The sequence below is a fragment of the Pipistrellus kuhlii genome, unplaced genomic scaffold, assembly GCF_014108245.1.
Source record: "Pipistrellus kuhlii isolate mPipKuh1 unplaced genomic scaffold, mPipKuh1.p scaffold_m20_p_68, whole genome shotgun sequence".
NCBI classification, from domain to species: domain Eukaryota; kingdom Metazoa; phylum Chordata; class Mammalia; order Chiroptera; family Vespertilionidae; genus Pipistrellus; species Pipistrellus kuhlii.
Genome location: NW_023425571.1, coordinates 7,952 through 28,323, shown reverse-complemented (window position 1 = coordinate 28,323; position 20,372 = coordinate 7,952). Strand labels below are relative to the sequence as shown.

The following is a 20,372-nucleotide window of genomic DNA, read 5'->3' as shown; positions in this document are numbered from 1 at the left end:
GAACGTAAATGTCAGAGGATGACATTTTCCCGCTTTTATCTCACGTCTCATCTTCCCACCGATAATGAATGAAATGGAGACACCGCGGCCCCCTCCTTGTCCCTGCCACCCCCCCACCCCCGCCCGTCCCCACGGGACCCGCACCACCTGCGCCCAGAGCTTCACTCCCGGGCGGCGAAGGGCCGAGTGTGCAAGGGGCGTGGGGACAGAGGAGAGGCCTGCGCCCAGCAGACCGGCCCCGCTGGCAGGAGTGGCCGGCCTGGTGCCCCCAAAACCCTGCCCGCTCTGTTCCCTGCAGGCCTCCCCCACCCCACCACCCCCACCGCCTCACAGGGCCTTTGATGCTGGGGAGGGACGAGGGGTGAGGTGACAGCCCCGAGGGGGGACACTGGGGTCAGAGGCCGGCGTGGATCTGGCTCTGCCAGGTCCGGATCCCTGGACCAGCAGGCCCCTCACTAAGGAGGAGCTTCAGGACTCAACCAGCCCCGGCTCCGAGTGGCAGGGGCCCCAAACCTGCATTATGTCTAAGGCCCCACGTGGCTGGGAGGTGTGGCCTGCTGGTCCCGGCACTGTCCGTCTCGGGGTGGCCTGCGAAGCTGGGGTGCCGAGAGGAGCTGGGTGGGGGGCCCAGCGGAGGGGGCAAGAAGGACGTCTGCAGAAAGGACACGTGGTCTGCACCCCAGGACGCTGAGGGGTGGGGCCAGGGCAGAGCAGCGTCCAGTGCAGAGGGCCAGATGGGGCTCCCAGGACCCTGCACTGGGGGGGAGGGTCTGCTTGCCCCGCGGGCCCCTGAGACAGGGCAGCGCCCCATGCCGGCCGGAAACTCCAGCTCCTGGTCCTGCCGGGCAGGGAGGCGGCAGGGAGGTGGCAGGCGGGTGAGGACACGTCCCGAGGGGCAGGGTGAGCGGTGTGGACGCAGCAAGCCCTGCGGGGCAGATGCGGGAGCAGCTCACTGCCCGGCTGTGCCCGCTGCCGGCTCCTCCCGCCTCACAGCCTCTGCTCAGGCTCAGGCCAACGGCCAGCAGGACCTGGGACCCAGGCTGCAGCGTCCCCGCCAGAGCCCCCTTCTCCCCCTCCAGCCAGAGCTGCAGGTCATGGAGCTCGAGGCCCAGCCCCTTAAGATCCCCGCGTCCTGGGTCAGGGCTCAGGGCCAGCTCAGGGCGCAGGGGCTGTGCGGGCCTGAACACCGGCGCCAACCTGTGTGGGTGCGTGAGAACATTCCGGAGCCTCGTCGCTCAGCACGCTCAGAGGGCCCGGCACCGAGGAAGGCTCCCCCTACCCCGTGGACCCGCTGGAGGGAGCTCCACCAGGCGGTTCCCGGCCACACATGTTGTGGGGGGTGGGGGGACCTGCAGGCCCGGGCGGGGCGCGCTGCGGGCGGGGCCTTAGGGAGCCGTCACAGACGATGCCACGTGCACACTCAGGGTGCGAGGAGCAGTTTAGTTCCCGGCGCGTCCCCGCAGCGTTTACAAACAGCTGCCGACCTGGCAGCGCCCGGCGGGGAAACACAGAGAAACACCGAGGACGCCCGCCCACACGGCGGATCCTGAGCTGCTGTCGCCGTAGGAGGGGTTTATTGCTACAACACACCCACAGATGCCTTCCGGGAAAAACAGGCTGTGAGACACGCAGGCAGGAGAGGCCGATCTTTACAAACAGGAGCTCGTGAGGGGCGCCGGCGGCCACAGAACACGGCGGCCGGGGCGGACGGCTGTCCTCCCCGCGCCCGCCCCTCCCCGCGTCTGCTGGGAGCGCCCTGCACCTCGGGGACGGGGGACGGGGGACGTGCTCGGAAAGGAACTGCCTGCGGGGCCCACGCCCCGGGCAGCCTCTACAGTCTCCGGCATTAAAACACGTCACTCACACCAAAGGGCCTCGAGGAGAAGTGGGGGCACAGGCCTGGGCAGCCCGCCGGGAGCTGGCGCGGTAGCTGTGCTGACGGGGAAGGCTGGCAGGAGCCAGGCGTGGTGAGGGGCTTGGCAACCATCCCGCCCGTTCCTCGCCGTGCGGACGAGAAAGCTGAGCAGGGGGGTGTGTGAGGTCTGCCGGCCACCGTGACCCCCAGGCCGCCGTGACCCCCAGGCCGCCGTGACCCCCAGGCCGCCGTGACCCCCAGGCCGCCGTGACCCCCAGGCCGGGCCCTCGCGGTGCCAGGCTGCGGGAGCCCAGGCTGCGGGAGCCCAGGCTGCGGCTCTGGACACATCGGCACTCTCGGCGAGTGTCTGTCTGGCTGTCAGCCCCGATGCATTTCAGCCCTCCAGCGCCCATGGCACCCTGCTGCCGCCCGTTTCCTGGAGGAGGAACCGAGGCCCACGGGGCACACGCCCGGGCAAGCCAGCTGCCTGCCATCAGACGGTGGCCGCCCCACACCCTGCCTGCCCCGCACCCTGTCTGCCCAGCAGGCTGGCCTCCACTCTGCCTGCCCCGCACCCTGCCTGCCCTGCACCCTGCCTGCCCCGCACCCTGTCTGCCCCGCACCCTGCCTGCCCCGCACCCTGTCTGCCCCGCACTCTGCCTGCCCCGCACTCTGCCTGCCCCGCACCCTGTCTGCCCCGCACTCTGCCTGCCCTGCACCCTGTCTGCCCCGCACTCTGCCTGCCCCGCACCCTGCCTGCCCCGCACCCTGCCTGCCCCGCACCCTGCCTGCCCCGCACCCTGTCTGCCCAGCAGGCTGGCCTCCACTCTGCCTGCCCCGCACCCTGCCTGCCCCGCACCCTGCCTGCCCCGCACCCTGCCTGCCCCGCACCCTGCCTGCCCCGCACCCTGTCTGCCCAGCACCCTGCCTGCCCCGCACCCTGCCTGCCCCGCACCCTGCCTGCCCCGCACCCTGTCTGCCCAGCAGGCTGGCCTCCACTCTGCCTGAGGCTGAGGCGGCGACAGGACCACACACCTCACGCTCAGGCATCAGGAGCGGGGCTAAGTGGGGTCCCACCCAACACGGGCTTTGGGGAACCGGCGGGCAGCGCCTGTGAATGCACCTCAGCCCTGCCCTCCCGCCCTCCTCCCCGCAGTTACCTCCAGCAGCTCCCGGGCTGGGGCTGGCGGCCTGCGGCCCTCCCCCACCGCTGGTGAGGAGGTGGGTGGGTAAAGGGGTTAAATACAAGCAGCAGCTCGTCCCCCCTCTGATCCGCCGGAGCCTCGCACAGACACAGGTCAGCTGCCCCGTGAGTCACAGCCCCAGGAGGTACCGGGACCCCCAGAGCAGCCCGCGGGGCCCAGGCCTGGGATGCGAAATGGGCCTGGCAGACGGCACGGGGCGGGCAGAGCCCGGGCCCCCCTGAAACCTCGCCCTCCCCTCTCCCTGCAGTGGACACTGAACCAGGGGCCATAGCCAGGGGCCTCACAGCTGGCTCCCCCGTGGGCCCGGCCGCCCAGCCCAGCCCGCCTCGGGCCGTGGAGTTTGGCCCCAGCTCGCCCCGCGGAGTCGGGACGGCCCCCATGTCCCGGGTGAGGACACTGGCCCTTCCCCAGGCACCGTCTGCACCGGCACCGAGGCGAGGAAAGCTGGAGGCTGGATTCCAATCAGGGTCACCTGCGTCAATCCCTGCCCCGTGGAGGTGTGTGCGGGAGGGAAGCAGTCACTGTGTCCGCCACAGGGCGTGTTCCTCTGTCTCCCCGCCCTAAACACAAAACAAACAGCAGCAGAGAGAAGAGCTCGGCGCACTGCAGGCTGGCCCGCTTCCCGGCGGGCGGCACCGGCAGCAGCGCCACCAGCAGGGGGCGCCCTGAACGCCGTGACTGACCCCACAAAGCGCCGGCCCGGGGAGGTGGTGGGACCAGCGTCCTTCCGCTCTGCCTCCCCCAGACGGACGGGGTGGGGCGTGGGCGCCTCGTCCAAGGCCCGGCCTCAGAGCCTCTCACCTGCCCTGTCTGAGCCCGGAGCCCACCATCGGGTTCGAGACCCAGGTCCTCCCGGCTCAGCTGCGTGACCGTGGGCAACGGACAACCTCCACTCCCTCTCCGGCAGAGCAGGCCGGGCAGGCAGACCGAGACCAGCAAGGCCTCCCTCCGCGCCCCCTCCTCCCATACATTTCTTGGTCTTAACTCGGCCGGCCGATGGGGGTCACAGCCCACGGGTGGCTGTGCTGGGGGGCGTGGAGGAGGGCGGGCGCGGGAAGGGGCGCGCCTCCCCTCGGGCACGTCCTGCCCGCTGGTGCCTGTGGCGTCTGACCACGGGGTCAGCTCTGGGCCGCGCCTCGGCGAGCTCATGGAGGAACGTCCTCGCAGACTGTCAGCCAGGTGACCACTCGTGCCTCCTGCTCCCACCGCCGCCAGGAGGCCCGGCCCGGACCTGCCTGCGGAGGCACACTGCACTGCCTGTCGGGGTCCGCCCCACCCCGCGCCCCCAGGCTGCTGGCAGGCTCGCCACACAGAGGCTTCCCTCCCCGAGCCTGGCAGGCGGTGGGCACAGGCAGGCCAGCCACGGGAGGAGGGAGAGGGATCCCTCCCAGGCGCCTCTCGCTCTCCCCGTGGACCTGCTCCGGGGGGGAGAGGAGGGGAGAGGGAGCCAGCGGCGCCGGGCTGGGCGGCTCAGATAAGAGGCAGAAGGACAAGATGAATGGCTCCCGACCCATCGCCGAGCTGAACGCTAACAGACACGGAGGCATCGGAGTCTCCTGGGAGAAAGCCCTGGGCGGGAGCGAGGTGTGGGCGCCGCTAACAAAGGCCGGGCGTGGCCTGGCAGGGCGCACGGGGACCCGCCAGAACATGCCCGCCGGCCGCTCAGAGCTGCCCACTGGGCCGCGGAGGCGCCGCCGCTGTGCTGGGATGGGCGGCGTGTCACAGGGAGGACGGTCCTCTGGGGAGGAGAGTGGTGAGGGGGCCTCATGGCTGAGGGGAGGGGGAGGGAGAGAGAGGAAGGGGTGGAGAGAGGAGGGACGGAGGGAGGGGGCGGGAAAATCCTTCCATCGCTACCTGTTCCTGATCCGAGTGTTTCCCGGGATTGGGTCACGGGAGATGGGAAGGGGTGAGTACCCAATCCTGGCTGTGCGCGATTCTCCTTCAAAAACAGCGTCATGAACGACACACGCCGGAGCATTTTGTTAAGAGTTTAGGTTGAGCCGAAACCAGTTTGGCTCAGGGGATAGAGCGTTGGCCTGCAGACTAAAAGGTCCCGGGTTCGATTCCGGTCAAGGGCATGTACCTTGGTTACAAGCACGTCCCCAGTAGGGGGTGTGCAAGACGCAGCTGATCGATGATTATCTCTCATCGACGTTTCCAACTCTCTATCCCTCTCCCTTCCTCTCTGTAAAAAAATCAATAAAATATTAATTTTTTAAATAAATAAATAATAAAAATAAATCCCAGGCCCAGGCTGGGTGCGAGCGGAGGGGACTCGCTGCTGAGCCTCCCTCCATCGACGTGTCTGTCTGTCTGTCTCTCAGGAGGGGAGCCCCGTCTCTGACCGCGGCCAGACGTCTCAAGCAGCCACGGCGCTGCCCGCCGCCCGCCAAGCACCGCCGTCCCGCCCCAGCACGGACTGGCGCCTCCTGCGAGCAGACGGGGGCGCCGGGAGGCCCGGGGGTGCCGGAGGGAGAGCCTGTGCTGAAGGCCGGCCTCCAACCATCGGCGCCGGCTGTGCGGGAGCCGTCCCTCCACCGCTGGGCCCGGGTCCCATCCACCGGGGCCCTCCCACAGGGGCCCGGGCCTCATGGGAGTGACAAAGGGGGCCCGGCCGGCGGGCTCAGGGGCTGAGCGCTGACCTATGAGCCACGAGGTCACGGTCCAATGCCTGGTCAGGGCACATGCCCGGGGTTCGGGCTCCATCCCAGAGTGGGACATGAGAGAGGCAGGTGATCCATGATTCTCTCTCATCCCCGATGTTTCTCTCTCTCTCCCTCTCCCTTCCTCTCTGAAATCAGTAAAAAAAAAAAAAAAATAGAACAAAGTCACTGATCGCACCCACGACGGTCCGGCCTTGGGACGGAACCCGACCGCCAAGCCCTCACCTCTGACCCTCCCACGGAGGCCGAGGCTTCGGTGCGTTAACTGTCGGGGACACGGCTCCCCGTCTGGGGCGGCCGGAAGCCTGCAGGCAGAGAGCGCGGCGAGGGAACGGGCGGGACGCTGGGAGAGGCCGGGGACTCCCCGGCGAGGTCCCTGGCCCCATCGCCTCGCCCAAGGACGCCTGCGACTTCTCATTTCCCTGCTCCACCGGCGCGTCCCGGAGCAGAGATGCCGCACCATGAGGACGAGTTAATTTGCCTCCCAGTGACAGCCCGCGGTGTCAGGACAGCTCTCCGGTTCCACCCCAAGGACACGGCGGTGACTCCCTGCAGTTAATTAATAGGGTGCCTCCAGCTCAGCGAGGGACTGCCTCTAAACGGAGGGGAGCCCTGGCCGGTGTGGCTCAGTGGATAGGGTGTCGGCCTGCAGACCAGAGGGTCCCGGGTTCGATTCTGGTCAAGGGCATGTACCTTGGTTGCAGGCTCCTCCCCGGCCCAGACCATGTTCAAGGTACGTGCAGGAGGCAGCCCGCCGATGTGTTTCTCTCCCATCGATGTTTCTGTCTCTCCCTCTCTCCTCCAACCTCCCTGAAAATCAGTGGAAAATACCCTCGGACGAGTATTAACAAAACAAAACCAACCACCAGAGGGGAGCACAGTCCCAGCGGGGCAGAAAGTCTCCGGTTCCAGGGTCTCATTTCTGCGTCGCCAAGCGCTTCCCTGTGGGATCTGACGCACCCAGTGACCACCGGACCCACCATAACCAGACCCACCATCACCGGGACCCACCATCACCGGGACCTTCCATAACCGACCCACCATAACCGGCCCACCATAACCAGACCCACCATAACCAGACGCACCATGCCGGGGAGCACCCAGGCATCCAGGCCAGAGGCCAGCCCCTAGAGGGCGCCCTGCTCTGGGTGGAATGGGGTCAGGCCGCCCTTCCCAGCTCTGGGAGGCTGACGTAATGGATGTAATTCCATAATTAATTCCGATGCCCGAGTTGCAGATAAGACGGGAGGGCGTGGAGGGTGGGGAGCCGCACCAAGGTCACGTTCAGTAAGCACAGAGGCAGAACCAACCCCTCCCACCCCCACTGCCCTCAGCTGCTGGGACCGCAGCCACTGGTTAACAGCCACACGGTCAGGCACTGCCAGCCCCTCGGTCTCACCTTTGCCCTCGCCCTGACCTGGCCACACTCCCCGGTGTGGACTGGACTGTCCACCCCTCAGGCCTCCCTCCTGCCGCAGCCCTGCCCTCCGACACGCCCCACTGCCCTCTGACACGCCACCCTGGTGCTAACGGGCACGGCCCCGGGAGAGGGAGGACCAGCGGGGTCTGAGGTCTGAGCCCAGGGTCCAGGACTTGGCGATCCGGGCGGCACCCACAGGGACCCGCCCTGACCTGCACAGCCCTGGCGGGGCGCTCCTGGAACCCGGCACCCAGAGATCCCCAGCCCAGGGCCCCAGTGTCCCGTGGCCAACACGGCCGGCGACTTCCCGGTCAGAGCTGCCCTCGGGGGGGAAAGGCACGGACACCCGGCTTTCCTGGAACTTTCCCCCATCCGAGGGGGGAGGGGCTCTGAGCCATTTTGCCACCAGCTCAGCACGTCCGTCTCAGATCAAAGAGGAATCCGGCCGGACACGGCACCGAGGCCGGACACGGTGGATGCGGCCGGGAGGCCAGCCTGTCCTGGAGTCCATGGGCGGAGCAGAGGAGGGCCTGGCCGCCCGCTCCCTGTGTCCTCGGTCCCTCTGTCCCTCTGTCCCTCGTCGCGGCCCTGAGAGCTGTCTGCCCAGCTAGCCCCGGGCGGCACCCTGCTCTGCCAGGCACTGCTGGCACCTGGGTGCTCCGTCCTGGCCTGGTGCCGTGCACCCACCTCCACACGGCGACCTCAATGTGAACCGGGCGCTCAGACGGGGGAGGGCTGCCGTCTGGGGCTGAGCCCGGAGCCTCAGGCTGGTCAGCCTCAGGCCATGCTCGGCCTGCCCGTCACCCAGGGCCTGGCTTCAGGGCCCAGGAAAAAAGCCACAGAGCAGGCCGTCCTCGCCAGGCCTCCATGTCGCCCTCAGGCCTCCATGTCCTTCATCCCACCCCGCAGCGGGAAGACGGCCAAGGCCCGCCATTCCCAAACCTGCAGGCCCAAACCAGCCACTGGGTCAGCCAGGGAGAGGAGAGCCCGGGGGCTGGGCAGAGACGCCCATGTCCCCTCTGCCCACTCGCTCAGCCGGGAGCTTGGCCCCAAGGCTGCAGCTCCGTAGAGACCTCACACACAGCAGTGAATGGGGGCGGGGTCATTCCCCCAGATGCCCGCCCTCTGGACGCCCCAGCTGATGGCTGACCCTCCCCAGCCCCACCGCAGAGAAGCCCGGGGCTGGCTCGGGACTGGGGTGCTCCCTGTCACCCCCTGGCTCCCCCTCGGCAAGTGAGCTGCTAATTGGAGACGTGACTCATAATTAGTCCTTGATTAATTAAAGATGGGAAAACTAATTACCTAATGAACGTCGTTGAACGAATCTGTGAAAACGGGCCGTCCTAAGAGGAGATAGGAGGGTATTTAAGAGGGCCCGTGAGGGTCACAGCCGGGGTGCAGGTTCGGCGGGCTCCCCAAGACCTCAGCCCCCAGCCCCCAGGCTGACACGGGGGAAAATTGCCCCACTCCCCTTTCCCACCTGAGAGCAGGGGCCGGGGTCCGTCTGCTCACCCCTCCCTCTGTCCCCTGCCCCAGGGTACCTCCCCGCGGCCGTGGGATGAACGAATGAATGAATGAATGAATGAGGAAGCGGGTCTCTCTCAGACCGAGTGTCCAGGGGGAAAGCTGTGTCTCGCACTGGGCTTCCAGCTCAGGTGGGGTTGAGCAGTTCGGTTCCCAGCCCAGGTGGACGTGCCGGAGGCAGCCGACCGATGATGTTGCTCTCATCACGGATGTTTCTCGATCTGTCCCTATCCCTCCCTCTCTCTCTGAAATCAATAAAAACATATATTTCTTAAAGTCAACCATGACCCCCTGCCCTCCCCTCGGCAGGCGCGTGTCCACAGCAGTGCCAGTCCCAGCAGCCACAGGGCAGAGGCCGCCCACCGTCTGCCAGCGGGCGACGGATAAACAAAATGTGGTCCACAATGGGGAGGCGTGCGGGAGGCAGCTGATCCATGATTCTCTCTCATCATTGATGTTTCTCTCTCCCTCTCCCTTCCTCTCTGACATCAATAGAATATTAACATATTTTATTGATTTTGTACAGAGAGGAAGGGAGAGAGATAGTTAGAAACATCGATGAGAGTCATTGATCAGCTGCCTCTTACACACCCCCTACTGGGGATATGCCCGCAACCAAGGTACATGCCCTTGACCGGAATCGAACCCGGGACCTTTCAGTCCCCAGACCGACGCTCTGTCCATTGAGCCAAACCAGTTTCGGCAAAATATATTTTTTAAACGTGTGGACCTGGACGGTGGTGCTGGACGAGCAACACCGAATAGATGATGGGAATGACGCTGAGCTGTGCACATTTTCAAGGGTTAAAACGATCATTATTAGGTTCCCTCCGTTTTACCGTAATAAGGGTTTTTCCACAGAAGCCTAAAAGGATCACCCGGGATAAACAGTCCAGGAACCAGCCCCACCTCCCGAACCGGAGGTGCTGGAAGCGGGGGGATAGGGGGCCTGGGAAAGGCTTTCTGACCCGCAGCAGGGCCTCCCCCGGCGTCTCCCCTGCACCCTGAGGTCCGGAGGGGCTCCCCCACCCAGCACCCGCCTGGCACAGAGCCGGAGCCTCAGAAACCCCGGGCTTGGGGGACCCCGGGCGCGGGAAGGACGCCTTGCTGCGATGCACTCGCACCTTCTTGTTCCTTCTCACCTCCCTGTCTCCTTCTGCCTCTTTTCCAACAAACACCAATTCCAGGCTTCCACAGAAACAATGAATCTCTTGGGGCGCGGGGAGAAGCAATTAGCCAATTAAAATTTAATTAACTGTGGGCGCAGGCAAAAGAAAAAAAAGGATGCTCACACCCGGTGGAGCTGGGGAAATTCAAGCTCCTGGCCATCGGAGCGGGACATCAGGGTAAAGGACATGGGAGAAAGAGAGGGGAAAAGGTGGGAGCCCGTGGGGACCCCAGGGGCACCCCTGACGCCATCACAGTCATTCAGCCAGCCCTGCAGCTGACCCGCAGGGAAAGTGAGGCCCGGCGAGGAGCAGCGACCTGCCTGTGGGTGAGGACCAGCCGCGAAGCCGGGCCTGTATGCACCCCGCCTGCCCCTCCCCCCACCCCAGGCTGCTCCCCCCGGTGTGAGGGCTGCGCACCGAAGTCCCTTCTGTTGGCACACATCCGCCTGCACCTGCCGGACGAACGGACGGGACAGGACGGGACAGGGTGTTTACTGGGCCCCTGCCGTCCAGCCGGCCCCGGCCGCCAACCTGGGGCAGACGGAGGGGGCACTCACCTTCCCGAAGTCTCGGACATCGAAGAGGTCGAAGGGGTCAAACAGCTCGCTGTTCCTCAGCCCGAACTTGTCGTGGCAGACCTTGAGGAAGGTGCGGATGTTCTTCAGGCACAGGAACTGCGGGGAGAGGGAGGGTGAGCCTGGGGCCGGCACGGACAGACGGCGGCAGCGCACCTGCTCCCGCTCAGGAGGCGCCCGGGGATGGCCCACCGCCCGGCGTCACAGACTGCCCAGCCCTCCGCCACCCATGACCATGCACCCCCGCCGCCCCCCAGCCCGGCCCTGTCCGAGGGGACCCAGCGCATTTCCACCTGACAGTCTTCACTGGAACTAAGATGGAGTGTATGCACACACGGGCACGCGTGCAGGTGCTCACACACACGCACGCACACGCACACGCACACACGGCACAGGTACACACACCTGCACCTCCCTGGGCACACACTGACCACAGCTGCTCCACAGGTGACAGAGCCGACAGCGGGAGCAGCACAGGCCCCTCCGCAGGGACTGGAGCAAGCACACAGGCCAGAGTCCCCAGATCCAGGCGGTTCCTCCCCTCCCCCCGCCCCCCCCGTACCCCAACACCTGGCCCCGCACCCCAACACCAGGGCACACACACACACCGTGAGGGGCACTCAGGCACAGACCCGGGGGAGGCACTGTGACGAGGGGGGAGACCAGGTGCTGCTCTCAGGAGTGAGAGGCGAGGCGGCCAGGGAACCAGCGGGCGCGGCCCGGGACCCCCTGAACCCCTAGGAGGCCGGCCCTGCCCACTCCCTGACCTTGGCCCGGCGGCCTCCGGAGCGGAGCGGACAAATAATTTCGTGGCCTTAGCACCCGAGTCCGGGGGGCACACCCGCGCCGAGCCTGCACCCGGGAGGGGGGGTGCCAGGCCAGCCTTCTTCCTGCCTGTGCCAGCCCCACCTCCCCCCCCACCCAGACGCGCAGCTGCCAGCGGCTCCGCTATTTCTGCTCACCATCGTCTCTAATTCCCTCTAAGCGTTTATTTTCATTCCTCCTGCCTCCGCTTTTAGCGGTAATTACACAGCACCTCCCACAGCCAGCCGGCACCCGCTTCCCTCGGCCCAGGGCAGGGCGCGGCCTCGGCCGGCCTGGCACACTCCCTCCCTCCTGGCCGCCCAGGCCCTCACCGTCCAGGCCCGCTGTGGTCAGCACCAGCTGCCGGGCACTCACCGTCCAGACCTTCTGTGGTCAGCACCGGCAGCTGGGCCCTCACCGTCCAGACCCTCACCGTCCAGGCCCCTCACCGTCCAGACCCGCTGTGGTCAGTGTCCGGGCCCCTCACTGTCCAGGCCCGCTGTGGTCAGTGTCCAGACCCTCACCGTCCAGACCCGCTGTGGTCAGCACCAGCTGCCGGGCACTCACCGTCCAGACCCTCACCGTCCAGGCCCGCTGTGGTCAGTGTCCAGACCCTCACCGTCCAGGCCCGCTGTGGTCAGCGCCGGCCGCCCGGGCCCTCACTGTCCAGTTCCTCACCATCCAGGCCCGCTGTGGTCAGTGTCCAGACCCTCACCGTCCAGGCCCGCCGTGGTCAGCGCCGGCCGCCCAGGCCCTCACCGTCCAGGCCCGCTGTGGTCAGCGCCGGCCGCCCAGGCCCTCACCGTCCAGGCCCGCCGTGGTCAGCGCCGGCCGCCCAGGCCCTCACCGTCCAGGCCCGCTGTGGTCAGCGCCGGCCGCCCAGACCCTCACCGTCCAGGCCCGCCGTGGTCAGCGCCGGCCGCCCGGGCCAGCCTCCTGGAGGCGCGCAGACCGCCGGGCCTCAGGGGAAGGGACACGGCGCGTCGGGGACGAAGCAGATGCCAGGAGCCGGCGGGGCGCCCACACGGCGGCAGTGGCCTGGGCGGCGGGCGCCGGGCTGCAGGGCTGCCCAGGACACCGAGCTCAGGCAGTGAGGAATGGTGGCTCCCGACGTGGCGGAGCAGAGATTGAACCCATGCGCTTCCAGGCGGTGACGGCCCCTCGTGAGAGAATCTCCGGGGGTCGCTGGGGGCCGGGACCCCCGTCCTGCACACCTGTCCCCATCCCCTTCCATCTCCTAAGGAGCCGGGGTCCTGCACAGTGAGGGAAGCCGAGGCCCAGGGCGGGAGGGGCAGTTAGGGAAACTGAAGCCAGAGGGGTGGGTGCTGGTTCTGGGAGGCCCTGCAGGTGGGGTGAGCGGACGCAGGTGGGGCCGTCATAGCTACAGGTTGAGGGATGGGGCAGGGAGGCCAGACCCCGGCCAGCGCCAGCCCAGAAGCTGCCCGCCCTGTCCTGTGACCGGCCAGGGGCGTGCCTGCGGCTCCGGGCCCGGCACCGTCTCCCCACGAGGCGGCCGCAGCCACAGGAGCGTGTGTCTCCAGAAAACTGGCCCGACAAGCGGCCAGGGCCGAGCCAGACCCGCTGGGCTTGTGGAGGGGCCTCCATGGGGCATGGGCACCCCACCTCCCCCCCAACCCCCACCATAGAGCGGCTTTTTGTCCAACAAACCCCTGCAGGCCCGGTGGGGCGCCAGGAGGCGGGCGTCCAAGCGGACACGTCGGCCTCCCCGGCCCTAATGGCCTCAAATGCGATTAGCTAGCTTGCGGCTCCGGCTGTGGCTCCGGCTCCGGCTCCAGCTCCGGCTCCGGCTCCGGCTCCGCGCCCAGCGCCCCGGGCTGCGGGCACCGCCGGGCTGCTGCTCGCTGTCAGCTGTCAGTTAGCTCTCAGAGGGCCCGGCGGGGAGCCCGCCGCCAGAGCCAGGACCTGAGTCCCAGTGCACCCCGGGGACGGGGGCTGGCCCATTGTGGCCACGTGGTGCCCACCTGCTGACTGGGAACGGGGAAGACACTGCCAGGAACAGCCCCTCGCCAAGGCGCCACGGAGGCCTGTCTCCCAGCCCGGGCAGCGGCAGGCACTGCACGCCAGACTCAGCCCTCTACACGTCATGGAGCCACGTGGACACGCAGGGCGGGGCGAACCCAATGAGAACCCCAGCGGTCGGGTCCAGTCCTCATGGTCTCGTCCACCATGCCAGGCTCCTCCCATGAGAGACCCCCAAAGCCACGGGCAGGGGACGCCTCCCAGGGACCGAGGCCGAGCCAGGAGCCAGGAGCCAGGCTGTGGTGGGGACGAGCTGCTCGGAGGGGGGCTGCAGGCCCTGCCCCAGGGTCCCAGCGAGGCAGTGCCCCCCCACCCGCAGGGCAGTCCTCCAGCCGTGACTGCAGCCATGACCGCCAAAGTGACTCAAAGGCCCCAGCCTCCGAGGCAGACAAGTCCAGCCTTAGCGAGCTTCCTGACCCCTGACCCCGTCTCAGGATGCCTGCCACAGGGACGCAAACAGGGTTCGGTGCACTCTGGCCAATTCCGGGCCACTGGACAGGAGCTCCCCCTCGGCTCCGGGAAGGCGGCGGCTGTCTGGGCGCTGTGGACTCGGCTGACACGGCTCCGCTGGGCTCTGCTGGGCTCGGGCCCCTGGGCATGTGTGCCCACCCACCAGGCTCCTCCCCCCGCCCACCGCGGCCGCCCACCGCGGCCTCCCACCGCGGCCACGGCTCCCGGGGCCATCGGCCGCACCTATGGACAGTTGCCACCATGAAACCGAAGGGGCTTCCCTGCGACCCTGGGAGGGGCTCAAGGAGCCACAGGAGCAGGCTCTGACCGGGGTGAGGGGGTCGAGCCCTCGGACACCAGGGCGGCCCGCTGGCAGCCACGCAGGCCAGGCTGTGCCAAGCTGGTGACGGCTGCAGAGCGGTGCCCCCTGACCTGATGGCGGAGGACTTCCTCATGGAAGCTGGCGGGAGGCGCGCCCAGAACCACCGCCCTGGCAAAGCACCGCCTGGCAGCGGCGCGGGCGCCTGGCAGCGTGGCGGCGGCCGGAGCTCCCTCCTCACCTGGTCCTGCTCAGCCCGTCCGCAGGCGCTGCGGGGGACGTGGGGCTCCGAGAGCAGACGGGGGGGGGGGGGCTGGGGGGGACCCCTGAGCCACAACGTCCGTCGGCAGAACCAGACGGAAACGCCCGGCAGCCTGGAAAGCCCCGCCGCCCCGGCTGGCAGCGCCGGAGCCGGAGGGACGAAGAGACCTCGTGCGATCGGCCTCCAAGGCCGGGTCAGAGCAGAGGTCAGCACAAAGCCCGCAGGAAGCGGCTTCCTGGCGTTCCCCCGCGCAGCCACCTCCCTGAGCCGCTTCCGGACGCCGAGGGCTCCATCCCACCGGCGGCCGGCGCCTCCCGCAGGCGGCTCCGAGGGGTCAGCGGGGCGCTGCCTGGCGCGGTGCCCCTCCCCACACACACACACACACACACTCCCCAGGACCTGCTGCGGACCCAGCACCCAGCACCGGCTCCTCTCTCCTGTGAACCCGCCCGTCGCTTCTGGCACTTCATGCTGCAGGCGCCCCTGAACCGGGGCGGGGGCCCGGGCAGACCCAGGGTTCAGACAGAGCTGCGTGGGATCGAGTCCACACCTCCCGGACACGCTCCCCGGGAGCCGTCCCCGTGACTCCAGCTCCAGGTGAACCCAGGGCTCAAGCCCCCAGCTCGGCCTGCCCAGTGGCTCTGTAAAAAGGTGCCCAACGTGAGCACCCCAAAACCAGGTCACCCCAGGAGTGCCCCTCCATGGCGGTCACCTCCACCTCCCCGCAGGCTGGAGCCAGCACCTGCTGGCAGCCGAGCCGCCCTCGCCCTGTACCGTCTGATCCTGCAAGCGCCTCCGTGTGAGGCTGACCCGACCCATGACACGGGATGGTAAGTCTCACCGCCGAGAGCAGCAGGGACAGGAGGCAGCCTTCTCCCCGGCAGCCAGGACGCTGCAGACGCTGCGAGTGTGGGCTCCGGGCCACAGCATTTCGAGAAGAAAATGCCACGTTCAGTGACCCCCTGGGGAGCAGCTGGGGTCCAGGTCCTGAGGCCCACTCCAGGTGCCCGCACCCCCCCCCCCAGTCTCCCTGCTCAAAGGACGGCCTTTCAATATTAAACCTCAGGCTTTAGGCTTTGGAGTCACTCCCCTCCCGCTCACGTGGACAAAACTGCCCACAGGCTCAGAGGCCAACGTGGCGGCCCCTGCACCCCGTCTGCGTGCACGGCACCCAGGAACCATCCGGAACCCAGGCTCCGCCTTCCTGGCCACGTGGCCACCCAGGACAGAGGGACGCTGGAATACACTCTGCTCAGAGCACAGCTCGGTCACCCTGACAGGTCTCCGCCCCGCTCAGCGCCTGTTTCCCCAGGTCAATGACCCTGAATGCAGGCCCTGGAGTTCCAGTTTCTGGGGGGCATTGGGGAGGGAGGGCATCCTTCCCAGTGTGTCTCCCTGCCCCCCGCCCCCCATAAGAACGGCTACTGTGGAAGGATGTGGACAGGGACCCCTCACGAGTGCGCTGGGGGAGGGGATGGAGGATGGTGTCCACTGGGGAAAGCAGCGAAGGTTCCTCAGAACGTTAGAAAGAGGACAGCCTTCCAAACCAGCAATCCACTTCTGAGTATTTCCAACAAGGGGAGTCCCCCATCTGGGGTGCGGCAAAGGGGAAACATGAATTGGGTAAAGACTCCACAAACCAGCTGAAACCGGTTTGGCTCAGTGGATAGAGCGTCTGCCTGCGGACTGAAAGGTCCTGGGTTTGATTCCGGTCAGGAGCATGTACCTTGGCTGCGGGCACATCCCCAGTAGGAGGTGCAAGAGGCAGCTGATGGATGTTTCTCTCTCATCGATGTTTCCAACTATCCCTCTCCCTTCCTCTCTGTAAAAAATCAATAAAATAAAATAAAAAGACCACAAGACAGGGAAACAAAATTCCCCCCCTTCCAGGCACTCGGAAGGTCACTTATACAGAAATGCCCACCCTAGCCTCTGACTGGTCCGCTTTTATGCAAATGAGGACTCCAAATTTGTACAGTTTGATTGGCCTAAAGAGCACCTTCCTAATTGGCCAAAATGAGCTGCTTTGATTGGTCAGCAAATATACAAATGAGACTCAATGCAGCGCTCCCATTGGACGGGGCAGGTAGCAGCCAATTGGTGGAAAGCCTTAAAAAGGAAGACAATCCAGCAGACCATCCCTGTTCCCCGGTGGATGAAGCGGCCGGGGGCGCGATGCTGGCTGGAATGAGCCCGCCGGGAGGCGTGTCGTTTTGCTCCTGTGAGGGACTGGGTCACGCACAGACAGGAAGTGGAGGGGTGGCCGCAGGCCGGAGGACGGGGTGGGAGTGAAGGATTCACGGTGCAGTTTCAGTCTGGGAGGATGAGAACGTTCTGGAGACGCTGCAGGTGGTGGTTGCACAAGACGTGAATGTGTTTAATGACCATTGAAGGGTGCACTTGAAATGATTCCCTCCACACCACACCCCGGGCGGGGCTCCCGGAGGGTCCCTGGCTCCCGTGGGGGGAGCCGACACCACCTCCGTGACGGGTAAAGGGTGCCACCTGCCCGGGGCTGCGGGGTCCGGGAGCTTTGCCTGTCCGGAGCTGTTTCATGTTTTTATTTTCTCCAATGAGTCAGAGAAGCAAAGATCCTCTGGAGAAGCTGCACTTTCTGGAAATTCCGGCAGAACCAGGCCAGGCCCGGGGCAGCGCGCAGGGGGTGGGCGTGGGGAGCGGCTCCATTGTCTGCGGGGCAGGCAGCTGGGTCTCTCCCCTGCAGCAGGTCAGGAATGCTCACAGCTGCCGGCCTCACCCTCCACCCCCGCCCGCGGGTGGGAGCGGGTGGGAGCCAAGCGGGGGAGGGCGGGCTGGGGCCTGGGGACAGCGCTGGCGGGGGGGGGGGGGGGGGGGGCAGGAAATACCCCCAGTTGTTTTTGCACAGAAACTCGGAGCCAGAGCTGGTATTTCAGCTCCAGGGCTGCCGGCCCCACCTGCTCAGAGCGTGCGGGAGGCAGGCCTCAGTCTTTCATGCAGAAGGCCTTCCCTCGGGGCTTGGATAACCACGGCCACTTCACTAGGTGGGCAAACTGGCCAGACTGGCACAGAGGGGCCTCCCCCTGCACCAGCTGCCAACCAGTTAGGTCTGATTTGTTTGATCGTTAATCCTCACCCAAGGATATTATTTCCATTGATTTTGTAAATTTTTTAATATTTTTTTTTTAGAGAGGAAGGGGGAGGGATAGAGAGAAAAACAGATCAGAGACAAACATCCATCCATCAGCTGCCTCCTGCGCGCCCCCTACTGAGCGAGGATCTGCCTGACGGAATTGAACTGTTGACCTCTTGGTTTCTGGGTCAGTGTGTGAGACACACACATCGATTGGCTGCCTCCTGAACTGCCCGGACTGGGACTGGGGATCGAACCTGCAACCCAGGTACCTGCCCTTGATAGGAATGAAACCCTGGTGCCTTCGGTGGGCAGGCTGGTGCGCTAACCATTGAGCATACCAGCCAGGGCTGTCCCTTCTGATTGTAACAGCAGTCAGGCCCAGGAACACCCCCCCCCAGGGGGGGCATATACCCTTCTTTGTCTTTTCTCCCCAAGTAGAAACTCCTCTTTAGATAAGGGGGCAGGGGGGGGAGGGTGGAATCAAATAAAAACCTACTGACCTCTCCAGACACTTAATCATTTTCTTGACTCTGCAGGGGGTTGTGGTTTTTTGTTCTTTGGGGTTTTTTTGTGTTTGTGTTTTACAAATCTGACTGCTGGGAATAACACCCAGTCCCCTTTGCTGCCGCCAAGCTGGGTCCGCGGGAATCTCCCCAGCCTCGGCCGTGCATTCCTCATCCATCCCGTCCCCTCCCCACCCCGTCCCCTCCTCACCCATCCACTCCTCACCCCCTCCCCTCCTCACCCCCTCCCCTCCTCACCCCGCCCCCTCCTCACCCCCTCCCCTCCCCACCCCCTCCCCTGCGTGGCTCAGGGGCTGAGCGTCGACCCAGGAATCAGGTCACGGTTCGATTCCCGCTCAGGGCACAGGCCAGGGTTGCGAGCTCCATCCCCAGTGCGGGGCGTGCGGGAGGCAGCTGGTCAATGATTCTCTTCCTCATTGAGGTTCCTATCTCTCCCTCTCCCTTCCCCTCTGAAATCAAAAATATTTGTTTTTAAATTTTTAAAGGCAGAGGCATGCCCTTGTGCACTCTCCACAGAAGCCATTACACGGGGCTCCCTGGCTGGGCCTCACTGTGCCTCCCACCTACCCCCCCAAACCCCCCCCCCCCCCGGTTATTTTCGAGATGAGCGACGGGCTGGCAGGGGAAGTGAGAGGGCGGCGGAGCGGCTCGGGGTGGGTGGGTGAAGTGGGTGGGTGGGGTGGGGTGTGGGGTGGGGTGTGGGAACCCGAGCGGGGCTCGCCAGCTGCAGACTCGGGGCGGCCCGGGAGGGGCTCAAACACTCCGAGGGGAGCCTCAGTGGGGAGGGGAAGGGGTGGCACACCCAGGCGCCAGGGAGACCCTGCTGCCCCGTGGCCTCGGGGGAGGGGAGGGCCCTCGCTACCCAGGCTGACCGCCAGGCCTCATGCAGCAGCCGCCCATGGAAAGCCCCGGCCGAGGCACAGCTGGAAGCCGGGCCCAGACCCCAACAGCCTCACCACCCCCTCTCCTCCCCGCTCCCCCCCCAACATCCTGGGCCCAATAGAACAGCTGGGCCTGGGCCCGGGGTGTGGCAGGCAGGCAGGCAGGCCTGAGCAGAGCAGGTACAGGCCAGGGCCAGGCGCCGAGCAGTGGAGGGCTGGGGGGTGGGACCTCGCCCCAGGGGGCCGCTCCCTCCCCTAGCCCGCGGCTGGCCCTGGGGGTGGGACCCCGCCTTCTCCCCTGGAGGTGAGTGAGGCCAGCTGCAGGCCCAGCGCGGCCGCGCTCAGGACCAGCCTGTGGGTAATGACCCTGCCCTGGGCCTGCCCGTCAGTCCCTCAGTGGAGACAGGCCCTGAGTGGACACACCTGGAAGCAGCTGTAGGGTCTAGGCCAGTGGTCGGCAAACTCACTGGTCCACAGAGCCAAATATCAACAAATAGCCACATTTTTTAAGCGTAAACTATATCGGTAGGTACACTGTTATTCACTTAATGAGGGTCCTCCTAAGCTGGCCTTTGCTGAAAACTCAAGAGGCCAACGATTTGGTGACCAGACGACCCGCTTTTGGCGGGACAGTCCGGATATTTAACTATTTGTCCCGCGTCCCTCGGTGTTTCAAAGAAGTCCAAAAAATTACCTACGGCCATACCACCCTGAAGGCGCCCGATCTCGTCTAAAAAAGTCCAAAAAATTTAAGAGATTCTGGACCTCGCCCTCTGAGAATGAGGTTCTGCTGTAGCAGCTTCCTTAGGCCACTCCAGGCCATGGGGAGGCGGGGAGGCGCGGGGGAGCAGACATGACCCACCCCGGGCCCTCACCTGCAGACACTCCCCGGGGGTCCCGGCTCCCCTACCCCAGGAAGAACCCCAGGGGTGGGGGTCTCGGAGGCCTCGGGGGAGACCCCGCCTGCTCAGAGCCAGCGGCCTGGTGCGTGGGGAGCTGAGCTGAGAATGTTCTGGTCTGCGGGGAATTTCGTCATCACAGTTTAGGTTGTAAATCGCGAGACTCAGCCTTACTTCCCTGCCTCCCCCGGCCCGGAGGCCTCGGCCCCTGGACACAGCCCGGAGCAGCCGGCGCCTGGGGAGGCGTGAGTGCGGCCCGGAGGGGGGGGGGGCTCCTCCACAGCAGTGCCCACACGGAACCAAGCACCCTGGGCAAAGGGGCGGGGCAGGCACTGGCTCCTTCTAGGAGTGGGCAGGGCTGAGGGGCGGGCCCAGGTAAGGGCAGGGCTCCCTCGCTGGGAGATGCACCCTAAGCCTGTGGCTCTGCTCCCTGGGGAGATGGCCCTCGTTGGGGGGCACTTGGCGGGGCCTCCACCGCCCATCCAGGGAGTGAACCCCCACGCGGCACCAAGGGGTGGGATGGGCAGGGCCTCTGAGGGGGCTCCGCCGGCCTTGGGGCGCAGAGGAGGGGAGCAGCCCACAGTGGGTGGCCCCACAGGCTCCCAGCTGAGGTCAGTGCCCACCAAGGGGGCAGATTAGCGTGTCCCCTCATCACTGCGCTGACATCACT

At 66.2% G+C, this 20,372-nt stretch overlaps 1 protein-coding gene across 1 annotated transcript in view; it reads right to left on the bottom strand.

Moving 5' to 3' along the window:
• The window catches only part of VAV2 (vav guanine nucleotide exchange factor 2), a gene marked incomplete at its 5' end in the record, with an annotated part of 41,611 nt that extends 31,035 nt beyond the window's left edge, over window positions 1–10,576 (bottom strand). The window contains one exon of the mRNA XM_036420474.2: window positions 10,394–10,576. Within this exon, the coding sequence (XP_036276367.1) occupies window positions 10,394–10,576 (183 nt within the window). The remainder of the gene's footprint in view (window positions 1–10,393) is intronic.
• Between the last annotated feature and the right edge of the window lie 9,796 nt (window positions 10,577–20,372).